Source organism: Centropristis striata, chromosome 4 (assembly GCF_030273125.1).
Source record: "Centropristis striata isolate RG_2023a ecotype Rhode Island chromosome 4, C.striata_1.0, whole genome shotgun sequence".
NCBI lineage: Eukaryota > Metazoa > Chordata > Actinopteri > Perciformes > Serranidae > Centropristis > Centropristis striata.
Window position 1 is genome coordinate 132,501 of NC_081520.1, and position 16,968 is coordinate 149,468.

General features: G+C 39.7%; 1 protein-coding gene across 4 annotated transcripts in view; it reads right to left on the minus strand.

The window, feature by feature from the left end:
• Window positions 1–3,438: 3,438 nt before the first annotated feature.
• fat3a (FAT atypical cadherin 3a) overlaps window positions 3,439–16,968 on the minus strand; it is a 126,654-nt gene continuing 113,124 nt past the window's right edge. For 3 of the 4 annotated variants that reach the window (XM_059330595.1, XM_059330593.1, XM_059330592.1), the window contains 5 exons: window positions 15,021–15,721; window positions 13,146–13,259; window positions 10,723–10,782; window positions 9,528–9,563; window positions 3,439–6,693 (listed from right to left, as the gene is read on the minus strand). In XM_059330595.1, the coding sequence (XP_059186578.1) occupies window positions 6,062–6,693; window positions 9,528–9,563; window positions 10,723–10,782; window positions 13,146–13,259; window positions 15,021–15,721 (1,543 nt within the window). In that variant the 3' untranslated portion in view covers window positions 3,439–6,061. The remainder of the gene's footprint in view (window positions 6,694–9,527; window positions 9,564–10,722; window positions 10,783–13,145; window positions 13,260–15,020; window positions 15,722–16,968) is intronic. The other variant, XM_059330596.1, reaches the window with a different exon arrangement.

A 16,968-nucleotide genomic window follows, 5' to 3' on the forward strand; every position in this document is an offset into this window, starting at 1 on the left:
AGGGACATCCCTAACCCTAACCCAACTAGGGTTAGGGCTAGGGTTAGTTTACTTCAAACTTGGTCAGTAGCATCACAAGGCCTTTGGGATTAAAAGTTCAAATCTTTACCGACAGTCACACTATGTGGGCGTGGCATGGCGGCAAAATATGGCGTCTCGCCATAAAACACAACATCCTTATAACTTTTCCATTCTTTGTCCCATCTGCTCCAAACTTCTCATGCTTCATCAGAGTACAGCCCTTAACACTTCTACATACATTTTTTTTTCATAAAGCCCCGGCCCTTATGTTTATCCACGCCCCCTTTCATAAAATGACCACGTTGCATACTTTACATAACTTCTCCAACAGATTTAATCCCATTGACTTCAAGCTTGGTCGGTACCATCACAAGGCTTTGGGGAACACAACTTATCAACACCTTTACTGACCTTTACAATATGTGGGCGTGGCATGGCGGCAAAATATGGCGTCCTGCCATCTAACACCAGACTGGATAACTTCACCATACATTGTCCAATCTGTCCCAAATTTCACACACGTGACTATGGTCCAGCCCGGAACACACCCACGTTTCAATATTGACACACAGTCTTAGCGCCCCCCCGCTGGCAACAGCAAGTAACATGTTTTACACCTACTCCAAGCACAGTGGTAGGAGACACGCCAATTTGTTACGCATAGGGACTGAGCCCACAGCGCCGCGCCCGATGTGGACTCCCCCGATGGCTCCGCTCTGCTCGGTCCAGTTCAGTCCTGCTTGCAGGCCTAGTTTAATTTTATTTTTGGACACCCCATAATATTTTTTTTTTCTTTTTTTGTCATTTTTGGCCAAATTATTCTCTCATATTTATCAACAGATGTTATAAACCAACCACCTATGAAAGTTTCATGCAAGAATAATACGTAAAGCTCAATAGTTTCCATTGCTGCTATGACATGTTTATGACAGATATGTTATCTTCTTTAAAAAACGACGGGAGCGCCCGCGTTGCATATCAATTTTTAAATACAGGTAGAATTGCAACCAAATAAGATAGAGCAAAAATCGGAGGATTTACCTCTATTGCACATGCAATCCCAGAGCGCTGTTCCTTTACACAAATGGGTTTGTAGAAATCCAATAACAACATCACAAAAAGAAAGTAATGAACACACACATACACACACACACACACACACAAAAGAAATGTCCTGTGGTTTAAAAGGATTTTTTCCATTCACACTTTGGAGGGAAACAGCTATGACTACACTTTTTAGCAATTTATTTCATTTCCATGGACATAAATAAATTCAGACTATCATTTGAGATGTAAGGGTTGTATTGATGTAAAGCAAATAAAAATGCTCCAAAAATCGCACTTCAGCAAGTAAAAATGTAAAGATCTTGTTGTGAAGTGATATTTAGATATTACTTTATAGGACCAACAGAGGGCGCTAGTGTGTTGTACCTATGGTGGTAGTAAACAGGATGCAGTCCTCAAGTGAGATAGTTGTTACTCCTATGTGAGCCATGTTGTAACGGATCGAAGTTCTCCTGAAGTAAAAATAAGCTACTGTATTTTCCGGACTATAAGTCGCTCCAGAGTACAAGTCGCACCAGCCATAAAATGCATAATAAAGAAGGAAAAAACATATATAAGTCGCACTGGAGTATAAGTCGCATTTTTGGGGGAAATTTATTTGATAAAATCCAACACCAAGAACAGACATGTCATCTTGAAAGGCAATTTAAAATAAAAATAGAATAGAGGCAACAACAGGCTGAATAATTGTACGGTATGCTTACGTTACATGACACAACTGAGAACGTGCCTGGTATGTTAACATAACAAATTAAGAGTTATTCAGATAACTATAGCATAAATAACATGCTAAGAAGTTTACCAAACCATCCGTGTCACTCCAAATAACTAAAATCCAATGAAATCTTCATCCTCTGTGTCACTTTTAAACAACTCCGCTAACTCCGGAGGTAGAAGATGCGGTGCTTCTTCTTCTACGTCGCTTACCTCAGACTCATCCTCATACTCGGCCTAGAGCGCCCTCTTGCGGTTTAGTGTGAAAATAACGTGAAATGATATACCGGTAATAATGTGTTAATAATTTCACACATAAGTCGCTCCAGAGTATAAGTCGCACCCCCGGCCAAACTATGAAAAAAACTGCAACTTATAGTCCGGAAAATACGGTAAACTGATGATGAAGTGTCTGCCTCTTATTCATGATATAAGAAGATATCACAGATCTGCTCTGGGCAGACTTGTTCTATGGTAGGTCATGAAGGGTTGTTTCAAGTTAAAGCAGCTGTGAGAAGTGCTGGTGCTCAAAAAAGTCACAGCATGCCACAGAGTATAATTTAGAAGTTCAGTACTGTGCTTTTGTGTCTTTGCAAATTATGTGCATAAATGTTTTGTTTTTTTTTATAAAAGAGGTCATATCAGAAAGGTTAGGCAAGGGAGGCGCATTTTGAATCTTCAAAGCAAAGGGAGTACACCGAATGTAAAGACATCAGGCTTGTGTAAAGGTTCACTTGCTGCACCACTAATTCAAAAAATGCAGTGATGATGAAAATGCTCCAATCCTCCAAACGGCAAACTAATTGAATGCTGCAGCTGAGGGAACACAGTGATCTGTAGCCTTACCTTATCACAAAACAAATCAAATGACTGGAAACCAATGCTGAATGTTTCTGTAGATGTTGAACACATTTTCAACAGTGTATACATGACAGCTCATGAACATATTCTCAGACTAATTTAGCTGAACCTGAGGTGCTCAGTTGTTTGTTTTGTCGATATTTGTTTTAACATTAGGTCGTGATTCGTTTTTCATTACAAAGTTCAACACAGATAATTGAAATTTAGTTTTGAACACTTGATTATATATGTATACGTATATTGTTGAACACTTATTAGGTTAATTGAGTAGTTTGTGTTCAACTAAAACATTTTGAGAATCTATAGTTATGTTTGTCATCTGTCACTCACATGTTCTATTGATAAAATTACATCTCACATTCACAATTTTACCTCTCACATTCACAAAAAATGTGTGTATGCGAGAGGTAAAATTGTATATGTGAGAGGTAAAATTGTGTATGTGAGACGTATTCTCTGTGAATGTGAAATGTGAATTTGTGAATGTGAGAGGTAAAATTATGTGTGAGTGGTAAAATGATGTTTGAGACGTAGTACTGTGTGAGGCAAAATTGTGAATGTCAAAGCTAAAATTGTGAATGTGAGAGGTAAAAATGTGAATATGAGAGGGGAAAATGTGGTATATTTTTAACTTGAAAACTAGTAATCTGTAATCCGTTACATTTCAATAGTAATCTTTCCAACAGCATTTCAGATGTGAAATTGTGCAATGCATATTATTATTATCAAATGGTATTATAGCTGAGGATGGACTTATCTCAGAAAGAAGGACAGGTATCATGGTGCGCAAGAACCTTTTTTATTTTCTGCACTGAATTGAAAAAAAAAAGTAAAAAAAACAGGTAACACTCACTTTGTACACTCAATTACTGCAGATATATTGTTGACACTGCCCTAATGTCTCTGAACATTAGAAATTCATAAAAACATTTCAGATGAAAGAAATGTACAAAAACATCCCCTCATTAAATGTTCATAAAAATGTTTAAATGAAACAAACAAAACAAAAAATGCCTGGATGGAATGTCTGGATTTAATACTGTGCAAAACCCTCTATAATATTGAAATAGCATTCAGTCAGTCAGTAGCGAAGGAGGAATGATGTGAAAATAATTGATATTCCACAGTCTTTGTGTCCACATTCACATCAAACAGTCCAACAAAACAACTTAAAAGGAAGTTTAGGATTGCAATTCCATATCTACAAAATCTGCATTTTAACAACCTAGCTATGTACACTGTACAGAGATTTAAACACATACATCTGTTACAAAGAAAAAAGGAGCTGCATGTCCGGGTGGATCATGCAGATTATAGTACAATACAGTGATGATCTGAACACGTTGGGTGTGCTGTCTGTCCTGGATAAGGGTTTCGCTTCTGTGTGCATGCATGTTGAAGATGCTATACAGTGAGAGAAAACACTGGAGTAAAAATGGATCTGATATGTGGCTTTAAATGTCTGCTCTGCATGGCTTTTTGGGATAATGGTGTGACATTAAACACATAAAAGAAACCAGGAAAAACAGATTTTTGCAAATTATTTTGAAGTCTACAGTGGGCATCATATAGCGGGAATTCAATGACATTACTGTCATGTTTTCTTTGCAAACTTATTGGGCCTTTTAAGCCCTTACAATTGACATACTGGGATTTAACGCTCGAGCTAGCTACACAAAAATTAACTAACATGAGCCGCAGCCGTGAGCCTTTGGCCACACTTAGAAGGCTGAACTATTAAGAACATTTTCTCTCAATCTCAGGAAAGTTTTGCTGATATAGACATGTGTTATATTGTTTTTATTGGCAGACTCTCTTTTTGAGAATACATTTCCTTATTTGCCAATGATGGAACAGCAGGATTTTCCATCAGTGAATCAGGCTGAGGAGATATGCATGCACATCTGCATTTGTAGAACAACAAATTGCAGCAGCCTGTTGTGGGACAACGTCTCTGGTCACGGGGGAGAGGAGTTGCAGTCCAGTTTTTCGTCACCCTTGAATAACAATATGCTGAAAGATTATTATGGAATTTAATGCCCAAAGATGCCAAAAAGTAAGTAAGTAAAAATATGACAATATCAAAATGCTCTATTACAATTAAAAGTCCAGCAAAGTCCAGGATGGTGACACACTTGCACACTTCGTTCATGCTCACAATGACTGGCTTATCGATCAGCTGTGTGAATACCAGCTTACTATGAACATCTAACCATATCCATACATTATCACTATTGCTCTGCTGATAGCTTCATGCCAACACTACTGCTGCTGCTCCACTCCCATCTCCACCACCTGAATCTCCTCCTTATCTGCAAATAAAAGGTTTTTTGTATTGTTGCTTTTCACTAAGAATTTATGATCTTGTTTATTAAGAGAGGATTAGTTCCCCAACATATTCCTTGTTGCTACCCAGATTCTTTGTGAGGTCTTTCAAAGAAAAAAATTTCCGGCCCAATGTCACTGTTGTGTCCTGATCACCGTAAAACTATTTTGGGCTAATATTAGAGTCCAATATTTATCCCAGGATAATAGTCTTTAAAGGTTAAATATAAGTACTGTGGTAAAATAAGTTTGTGATCTTCAGTCCGTAAAATACATTAAGGGCTGCAGCAGCTCTCAGCTTCCATACAATAAAATAAAAAATATAAATAAAGCTGAAAGGTCAATGACACATTGACCATTTTGGGCTAATGAATACATTGGAGGCAATGTCATGGCTTGAGTTTTTTTTGGTGGGTGAGGGGGGAAGCACATTCCACATTAAAAACAAATAAATGGCTTTTTGAAATGTGGCCAGAACATTGTTTCATAGGTCATATATTTTACAAAGTCTGTACAACTTAGAGCACTACAAAGTTTACAAATCCAAGGAGGAAAAAGGACAAGGAGCATCTGCGTCTTCTTTTCTTGGAAGAAGTGATCTGATGGGCTTTTGTGAAGGAGCAGGGAACCAAACAACCCTTTCACTTACATGATTGTCCTTTTTTTCTCTTATCTTCTCTACCACATCTGCAAATTTCAATCTCTTTTGGATTACACTTTCTCATTCACATTCTCTATCCCTTTCTTTGCACATTACAATTGACTCCCTATTGGAACAGGAAGGACACTTCTGATTGTTCTGCACAGCAGGCACAGGACACTGAGTTTGTTGTTCATGGTACATGTCATCCTTCCCATCTCTGGACTGAGCCGCATGGGAGGATAGTGCTAGAAACAGGTGTTATTAAATTGGTGTTTTAAGGTCAGTGTTACAGTCTATGGTTTTAGCAGTACCTGGCATTACTGACAAAGCATTTCTTCCTATTAAATCCACTTGTGCATCTCCTTTCATCTGCTCCAATGTTATGCTCCTTTGGTCCTTTAATCCCATAGCGTCCCTGTACTGGTCAATCAATCACACCTCAGTCTGTTGCTGTGAGTCAGTGATGATGGTCACCCCTCTACGAAGCTCATCCATACTGTCAAAGTCGCTGCCGTGTTCAGAGTCCTCCAGCCCGCCGGGGGCCGACATGTCCGAAGCTGATGACGCACCGACAGACAGTCGCATATTTAGCGACACAGAATCATCAGTGTCCCCATTACCTGGGGTAACCCCACTCATCGGGGTGCCGAAGTCCACATGTGGTGCCTCCCCAAGGGGCAGTTGGTGGGGAGGCAAGTACTGGCTGGGGTGGAAGTGTGGCCTGGCGTGCTGCCGCCCAGTGCTGCCAGAGCTCAAGGTGCTCTCCTTGGAGGCTGGGGGGTTTGTGGGCAGTGGCGTGTAGGGCTCAGGGTAGTCCTCGCCTGTGGGCAGCGGAGGTGGCAGCTGGTCTTGACTCAAGAACTCTTCTTCGTGGGGAGGGGGGTAGTCGCTGTCAATGTCATAGCCCCCCAGGTAGTAGTCTGACTCCAGTTCACGGGTGCTTCCTCCGTGGCGGGGGGCCGAGCCTGCCACGTCGCTGCCAGGACCTGCTTCATAGCCTGGCACTTCTTCAATGTCTGACAGCCTGGTGTTGGGCATCCAGTCTGATGTGTCCCAGTGATATGCTGGACGGTAGAAGGGGGAGATGGTTAGAAACAATCTGGACTTTGAAACAAGACACCAACAGACTCGTCATCACAATGTAGAGCTGCATAGCAGACATGCCTTAGTATGCACCAGGCACGTTAGACTCAGTAACAATACACAGAGGTGCTGAAGGTCAGGTACATGACAAGGTACAACCTGCACAAAAAACACGTTAGGATGTTAAGGGTATGTGGCATGCACAACAGGAGCCTTGGAGGTTCACAGGTGTCACAGCATGCTGAGCTTCATGAAGACTTGCAGCACTCAAGCCATGTTGAGGGAATCAAAAAACATAGCAACATTGGATACTGGATGTTAGAGGGATACATCAAATATCTGGTAGATTTTCCTATTGGTCAATGTAGCAAAGTGAAAAACATGCGTTGTCAGTTGGTTGTTGGCTCCAGTGCACTGTTTACACAAGAAGAAAAACAGAAGCAATCAAACGACTAAAGTCAACCTTAATGTCATCTGATTATTCCAATACATGACTATTTTCATCTGCTCTCAGTCATTCTGGTTTCCTTTTTTTAATTGCAAAAACAGACTACCACCACCTACAGAAGTAGTGCGATATTATAATTGCAAAACAAATCATCAGTGCTGAGGGGTTGTGGTGGACCGTTGGGCGTCTAACTTTGGCTGTGAATCACAATCTTAACCTAATTTTATCCATTTATTAGCCTGGTTAACTTCATCGAACTACAACTGTACAGGTGGTGCATAAGAAAACAGACAAATCAATCTTTTTGGCTATTCTGTCGATAAGGGCACAGATCAGGAAGGAAACAAACTTCAGGCTGATACGAATTACGTGGTGTCTTGGTTAACCATTAAGGGGCTGCACTCTAACTATCCATATAACTACTATTTTTTATAGAAGAATATATAAAAGAGAATCCAAAGGGAGCCAAGTATGCTTGGTTCAAATGACTTACACTGTGTTGTACACTTGGTACATCTGCCTGATTTTCAAGTTGATGAAGTGAAAGGCAAGCAATTTATTTTGGATCTTACGGTCTTACATTACAATATATTGATTGTTCCTCCAAAACAAAGTGCATTTTTCTGACCACGGTTGGCACAGCATTTGCTGTTGACCCATTTGTTGCGCTGAATGGAAGGGAATCTGAATTGGGAGCATATTGAGGTGTAAGCATTTAGCACTGGAGCCAACAATCTACTGACATAGCATGAATGATTACTCCCATTACAAAGATCTAACCAAAAGGACAACTGACCAAAAACTTTGCAGAATAATTAAACTGAAAACAAGGTTAATTCAAGAGCAAAATGGTGAGTGAAGCAATGGGAAATCAAACAAAAATACATTCATGCATCAAAGCAGAACACAAACCATGGAAAGAATGATGCTGTGAAACTTTGTCACACAACAACTGCAGTACCATCATTGGGCTGCAGACAAAAATCCAAACAAAGTGACATGGTGGGATGCAGCGAGTGAGAGTGGCAGGCAAAAAGTTGTTGCAGAGCGGGGTAGAGTGACTGCTCTGGGCTGCTAAATCAGCACAGCACAATGAGGGGCAAACAGGCTGTGGGAGGGGTCAGAAATCACATCAAGTCACACGTACGCACACCAACTTCTGACTCGGTAAGGGGACGGGCAGAGGAATTTACTAACGACAAAGTACGGAAACATGAAAGTAAAGCTGGGGATGCACAGTGGTGGAAAGATACAGGGGGTAGACAAAATAATTCAGTCAGGACAGACAGCTTAGAGATGAAAAGGGTCGAGTCATATTTTGATTTTCACACAGACTATCTGTGGTTAGTGCCTGACTTTGGGCCTGATGGATGGTTAGCAAATGGACCCTCATGACCATTAGTTTGGAAATAGTGCTTTGATGCTAATGGCTGTGGGGCGAGGTGGAGGTTGGATTTTGGCTTCTGGTTCAGGAGTGAGTCATTTGCTTCCCTGTAGTGGGACGATAACAGCCTAAAGGTCTAAAGGTGTCCATGTGGACTTTTCTCATAAACAAACTAAATGCCAGTATGGGAGGGTCCTCCTGGCTTTACTATTTGACAATAGGAGGGTCATATAAGGTTGACAGCTAATTAGCATAATTTGTCAGTAAAAAATCACATCTGGAAATAAGCACAAACAAATGTTTACATTTAAAAGTGTACTAATCCAGGAAAACTACAGAGAAGCTCAACCATCAGAGCTCAAACTGTAGGAGCAAATGCCAAACAAGACTAAAATTCAAAAGCTGCACAGGCAAACCAAAAGCCAAAAAGGTTTAAGACACTGGCAGTTTGGCTTGTTGTTGGTGTGCACTTGTCCTTTAAAAAACATTTTAAAAAATTGTAATTCTATGTAATTAACAGAAATTTGTCTCACTGTTAGCTTTCCATTTTACAGCTGGCTACCGTGGGCTGGTGGTGCCTGCACATTTAAAAAAATTTTAAATGACGACGGGAATAAGAGTAATTTTCTTTTATTTACAAATGTAGTCTGCTCAAAGCTTATGACTGGACTGTCAAAATGAGCCCGCAAGAGTTATCTCAGTTAAAATCATGTGTGCACATAGAGAGCACTCATCAAAGGGATATCAAAAACAACTACAGTACGTAGGAGTTGAAATTGTTGCAGATTGACATACAGCCTAAGATGACCCATTTTTTTAAGCAGTATTTACAGTGTAGACTGCACTGCCTAAGTTTTTTCATTGCATGATAGTTATTTTGTCGACTCACTGCAGATAGACAGGTAGATAGACAGATAGATAGATAGGGAGACAGGGAGGTAGGGAGGTATGGGTGGGGTGAAGGAGTGGGGTCTCGTAGTCACCTCTATTGTAGGTTTGACCATGGTCCATAACTGACACTGTCAGAGGGAAGAACAACATAACACAAAGGCCTTTAGCATTGGATTCTGTATGTAATCTTACAGGACAGAAGGGAGCTTGGAGGTGCTGTGAGAATTAATGTTAGTCTCTAAAGTATTTTTGTAATGTTGCCAAAGTAAAGTTATTGATAATTAATTAAGTTTTTCTAAAAAAAAATGCAGCCCTGATTTTTTTTTTATAGCGCGTCTATTTCTCCAAAAATGTCCTTTGAGTTTTCCATTAATGATTCATAAGTAAGTGTTGACAAGCACCTCACCATTTAATCCAGACAAAACAATGATTGTTTTGCTACCAATCATCAACTACAACACCTGAGTGGAGGGATGAGGAGGCTTTCAGGCCCAGGGTGAGCTGGACTTCTTGCTATTGGACTGGTGAGTAATGTCAACTGCCCTGGCTTGTCGTGTTGCGGCACTTGACTCACTAGTCTTAGTCATAAGTAATATAATCATAGCAAATCCAATTCCAACAAATACAGACACACTCAACTTGACCCCAACACTGTCTCGGTTGTAGCCAGTAGAGTAGAGGGCAAATCAAACGCCACGTCAAATCAGAGATCATAAGCAGTGATAGGCTGCGAGGCAAACCATGAAAATATAATTCAATGTAATTTAATTTTCTAGATGCATTTGACTGAAAGTTTTGCTGCTACTTAGTAACTTAAAGGTATCAGCAGAAATAACCGATACCCAGCTCCAGTCAACTTCCCATTAGAGAGGAGGTTTGGCTATACAAAGTGTCTAATTTTGGCTACAGAGAACACTAATAACCAACATGTTTGTTGTTTCTGGTATGAGGACTAGTCATTGTCTTAACATGGTTCAAATGATGAGGCGTTCAAGTGTTACTTTCCTGTGTAGTTGTAGATACTAAATTAAGAAAGAATATTGGCCCACTTTCGTGTTCAAGCTTTTCACAAAGAACTATAAATAGAACCTGGATGTGGGTCGGACTAACTAACTCCTGACTGTGAGAAAGTATGAGAAAGGAGAAAATAGATCATTTGTAAACATGGAAGGTGTGTTTAGATTGGGTATATAACTGAAGACACCTCTTTCAGAAGAAATACTGCATGACCAGACTGAGATAAGAGAAGAGTGAGAGGAGAGACACAAAGGGGATGAGACATGGTACCTTCACTTTCGATTGTGTCGACTGCATCATTGACCAGTCGAATGACGGTCACTATGGAGGCTTGTGGAGGGAAAAAAGGAGGAGATAAGTTTTGAAATACAATCATCCAAAGTAAAAAAAATAAAAATAAAAAGCTCATCATGGTGTGGGTCAGGGATGTACGACGGGGTATTAGGGCCAAGTACGATAAATAAATAAACACAAACCTGGGGGAGAGGGGTAATATTTCAAGAAAATAGTGGCAAATCTACGAGAAAAAAGTAGCAGATTTATGAGATTAAAAAAAAAAAACTATCAACTCTTCCAAATTAGTACGGTGTTTTCTAATAAATAGGCCCAATTCACAGCAATGAGGAGTACTTTCATATTGCTAAATCCAATTGCAAAGTATAATTTGATGAAGTCTCTCCCTGCTGACATAGTACACATCATGCAGCAGCTTCTGTGGTGAAAAACAAAATACTAGCCTATTTTTCAGACTTTATTTTCTCATAAATCTGCTACTTTTTCTCATAGATTTGCCACTTTTATTCTAATAAATCTGCTACATTTTTCTTGTAGATCTGCCACTTAAATCTAATAAACCTGCAATTTTTTTCTTGTAGATTTGCCACTTTTAATCTCATATATCTGCATTTTTTTCTCATAGATTTGCCACTTTAATCTAATAAATCTGCTACTTTTTTCTTGTAGATTTGCCACTTTTAATATCAATAATCTGTGACCTTTTTCCCGTAGATTTGCCACTTTTAATCTCATGAATCTGATACTTTTTCTCCAAGATTTGCCACTTTTTTTCCAAAATATTACCTCCCTCCCACGGGTCCGTATTTTTTTCTTTTTCATACTAGGCCCTGACAGGTCGACGTAGGGATGTCCCCTCACACCTGTGGCTTTGCTTATGGCTGCCCACTTCTGCCAGTCCTGTCAGCAGAAGGGACCGTCCGTGTCAAGCACAGTCAAAGCTTATTACTTATTAATGTTCGGGGGAGATTTGCATATATAATTGTTGCATTGCAAAGAAAACACTACAAAACAGAAAAAAATGTAACTTGACAAGTGCAAAAAAGCCACATGAAAATAAAATAATTTTAAAGCAAAACAAAAAAACAAAAATACTAAACTACACTTTGTCATTTTAGCACTGTAGACACTTTCTAATCTGGTGAGACCATTCAGACTTTAACAAGCACAGGAATGAAAATGGTATAGTTTTAATATGGCCGAGGAAAAATTCACACATTTAATCAATTGATGTTTAGGGGCAAAAAAGCTGACATTGATGAATAATGATCATTCTGAAAAGAAAAACAATGAATCTGATTAATCGCAAATAAAATACAAGAACAGGATGATGCAATGAAAATGAAACACAAAACCAAAAATACACAGCTCCAGCACAAAGGTCACGACCACCAACACCACGCTGTGAAGCAGTCAAACCCCTGAGCTTAAAGAATGCTTACATTACTTACAATGTACAGTTATGAGAAAACATCAGTAAAGCCCTATGGATGCATTCCTGCATTATTTTTGCAGCAACAATAAGAAATGGTTAATACATGCCAAAAAATGTCTGAAACCTCGAAAAGCTGCAGAATTTACAAAATATTGTCAATTTTGCTAATTTTACTGTCTTACCAGTTACAAATACACATATTTATTAAAGAACTAATAGTTAACTTGATTACTGACAGTCTAGGTCATTAAAATCAAGAGTTTATACCCTTCTTAACATGTATGCTCAGCAAAATGTATTGCAATCTGTGCATAAGTGTGTGAGATATCTTGTGTGCCAATGGGAATTCTAGCTTGATGATGGGAGTGGAGGACTTTCAACTTCTGGAATCAATGAATTTCCACAGCAAAGTTTACATAAATCATGTCATTACATTAAAGATACTTCTGTCATTGCTGTCTGCGCTTGTCTTCTTGTGGATCAACACAAATTCAAAGTCTGCCCTCAATGTTTCTGCTCTGTCCTGTTCGATAAATCATATTATCATATCGTTAAGTTCTCATCGTGGAAAAGAACTATTATTGTACTCTCCTTTTTGGAGCGTCCCCACTTTCATTCTTCCAGAACTGCTACGTGACTCCAGTTACCCTCTCATTGAAGATCTAGAAATCTTGCTAGACTGAAACTGCCCAAGCTTTTTATTTTATTTTTTAAAATAAAATCATGAAAAATACAAATTTATTCTCACTGGATTATTCAGATCTTGTCTAGATATTTTATGGGTCCAAATAACTAATTGTTTTCTCACAAATGTATCACAGCTAAGTCTAAAAGATAGCACAGGTTCTGCATGCATACTGATGGGTAAACATTTCAAACAAAAGAAAGAGACACCCACTATAACTAAATAATAATAAACAAGCAAACAAAGCATTTAGAAAGGACCAGACGCTAAGGAACCTACCATTATCATCACAGGAGTCAGATTGGAAGGAGCTCAGTGATTGGACCTCTGAGTTACTGCCTTTGTTGCTCCCTGAGAAACACGTAACTTCTTCTGCCATGTCAACCATCTTGCCTGCAGGGAGAGGTCAGGGGTCAGGAGGGTCAGATTCCAAACCAAAGTACGAAAGTATTAAAACTGCCAAAATTGCATCATCTAAAAACTATTAAGTTACTGTCAGCATGTAAAGCTGCAGGTATCATCAAGTATACAGGTTTGCAGTAGTATTGAAGCACCTAATCAGCAGGATAACTGATGCTCGTACAGTGTCCAAAAATGACCCCCTCAAAAATGTAAAATGCCTAAAAATGCTAGAAATTGTCTGTTGATACATGTGGTAGTATAGTTTGTCCAAAAATAGCATAAAAAACACCATATTATGGGATGTCATAAATGACCCCCTCAAAAAAAGTCACTAAAATAGCATGTCGATTTTTGTCAAAAATTGACACATTTTTAAATACCTAAAAATGCTATAAATGCCCTATTATAGTCTGTTGATACATGTGGTAGTATAGTTTGTCCAAAAATAGCAAAAAAAACCCACCATATTATGGGATGTCAAAAATGACCCCATCAAAAAAAGTCATACTATAGTATGTTGATTTTGTCAAAAAGGTAAAATTTTAAAATGCCATAAATGCTTAAAACGGGTCAATTATAGTCTGTTGATGCATATTAGAGCATAATATGGTGATAAATGACAAAAAAACACCATATTGTAGGATGTCCAAAAACTGAAAAAAAAAAGTAAAAAAATTGTCAAATTTTAAAATACCAAAAAATGCAAATAATTGTCCAAAATATGCTCTGTTGAAACATATGGCAGTATAGTTTGTCCAAAAAAAGCAACAAAAAAACCCTCCACCATATTATGGGATGTCAAAAATTAAGTCATAAAATAGTATTGATGATGATTTTTGTAAAAAAAAATGGTCAAATTTTAAAATGCCCAAAAATGCTTCAAAAGGGTCAATTATAGTCTGTTGATACACATTAGAGCATTATATGGCTAGAAATGACAGAAAAACACCATATTATGGAATGTCTCTCCGCAGCAGGATAACTGGAGCTTGTGCAGCGAGAGAAATGTAGGCTGGAGATGGTGACCGCTGATGTCAGTGAGGCAGAGGCTCTGGAAGTATTACATATCAGTGCAGACTGAGTTCATACTGAACTTGAAAGGAAATGCATAGGAAACAATTTGTTGGCTCATTTTTGCCTTTTCTTTTTTGCCCCAGGTTAATGAGTAGGTCTGATTATCCCAGCTGTTGACACATCTAACTATTAAGTGTGAATTCTGTTGCCAGAACTGCTGCTTACACTTCTCCTTAGTCTGTTTATACACATTATATCGTAATAAGGCCAGAAATTACCTAAAAATGCCATATTATGGGATGAAAACTGAAAAAAATAAATCATACTACAGCATGTCGATTTTTGTCAAAAATGGACACATTTTTAAATGCCTAAAAATGCTATAATGGCCCTATTATAGTCTGTTGATACATGTGGTCGTATAGCGAAAAAACATATTATGGGATGTCCAAAAATAAACCCCTCAATACTATGCATGTTGATTTCTGTCAAAAATGGTAAAATTTTCAAATGCCTAAAAATGCTTAAAATGGGTCAATTAGAGGACACAAAAAAATGCAATTTCAATCAACGTCACACATCGGAGTGTGGCATTTTGATATTTGCACAAAATTAAGCCTTCCTCCAAAATGCATGTAGAGAATTTCTAGGATACTCACAGAAACACACAAGCTCTCCACATAATATTACTTCTTCAGCCCTAAGTTATTCTAATTTTATGTTCCGACTCTCACTCACCCTCATCACTGTCCCATGGGCTCTTGCGTATGGAGTCACAGTCTGAGCGGCAGGGTGACACTGGCGGCAGGTTGGGGGCCACGCTGCACACCACCACCCCCCTCCTGGTGGTTCCTGACAGGATCCGTGGTGATTCTGGGTGGAAGGTGCTCATCTCTGTGTGCTCCACACTGCGCCCATCCACCATCTTCTCCAGCGTGGACCGCGGGTCTCCTTGGAAACACGGTGTGTACGCCATGGGCCTCACGGGGACCTGCGGAGGTCCCATCATCCCACCCACTCCCACCACGGTGGGCTCTGAGTACAGGTTGAGAGGGTCTCCTGGGGTGCAGTGTAGGGTCTTAAACTGGACCCCGTTGGCCTTGTTGAGGAGCGCTGCAGTGGCCGGGTCCTGAACCAGAGACAGGTTGTTCCGCGAGTAATTCTTCTGGAAAACCTTCTTGCGGAAAGCGATGAAGAGGATGATGAGAGTGATGATGACGAACAGCACCACAGCGATGCCGATCAACTCCTCTTTCCCGACCATGTTGTGCCCCGCCTGCATGTCGGGGACGACGACGGGCCGCAGCCCGCAGCGCTGGCCCACAAAGCCCGCCGTGCAGTTACAGTAGAAAGAACCGTACGTGTTGACGCAAACGCCGCCGTTCTCACACTCGCCCTCCGGGTTGCTGCGGTCACATTCGTTCACATCTTCCTCACAGCTGCAGGATGGTGGGATGGAAGAAAGAGGAGAAAAGGAAAAGGCTGGTGTGAGATGATAGTGTATGAATAACTTTTGACTGCTCAATTACCTGTTCCCAGATGGACGGCTTTACAGAGTAGGATGAAGTGCACTGCAGATAGGCTGCAGGAGAAGTCGTCCCTGTACGGCTCACAACACAATCCCTTTGTTTTTAATATGATTAAGCTGCTGTGTGTGGAAAAACAAAACAGTTTACAGTGGCATTTAGCTTACAGCTAAGGGTGAAAATAGGATTTTAAAGGTTTAACTGGTCTCTGCCACGACTACCAACTGGTAAACTGCCTCAGAGTCCCGGCTCCCCAGGGGCAGGGGCAAATCTGCTCCAATAAGCACAATTAACTGAAGCAGGCCTGGGGTTACTAGCTATTTCTGTCGCCATGTCTTGAATTAAGTTATCAGACCTTCATTACCTTTGCCAAGGAGGTTATGTTTTCAGTTTGGTTTGTTTATTTTCATGAAACTAGCATGGACCAAGGAGGAACCTCTTAAATTGGAGCAGATCTGAATCATGGGGCAGATACACAAATTATTCTCCAACTTTTTATTAACATTGTGACAGGACATAGCCCTAGTGGAGGTCTGCCCTCGCCAAGCTTCCTTCTAGTTATTTTAGTTTATGTTGTGCATAACTGACACAAACAAAACCTGGAGCCTGGTAGCATTTTCCAACTACACAAATACTGGTTGGTCCCTGTGTGCATCTACTTAGCATTCTAAGAAATATGCGTGTGGAATAAATGTAAAAACATACATTTGTTGTTTAAGTGGCATTACAAGCTAAAACTATTTCCTGGTGATCAGTGGCCGCAGTGACTGTGTGCAAACTTTAACAAATTGCACAGAGACCATAATCCATAATTTCTCCCAGAGATGAATGATGACAGAGATGGACAGACAGACTGTCAGAGAATTCACCAACAACAAAGCTGAACTTAGTTAATCAGCCTCTGGGAAATGTGACAAACAGCAGAAGTGGGGGAAAAAATCGATACAGCATAGTGTCACGATATTTTGCGTGGCAATATTATATCGGTTCATGGCCGCCAAGTATTGATATTTAGCATTCTGACTGCCTTTTTTCCACCGTAGCGGGCTAACATTGAAGAATATACTGGAGATACTGGTATCATATGAAACTAGAAGATCTAAGGAATCTATAGGCACAAAGTTGTGGAAATAACGCTGCATAGTTAGGTTTTTTTATGT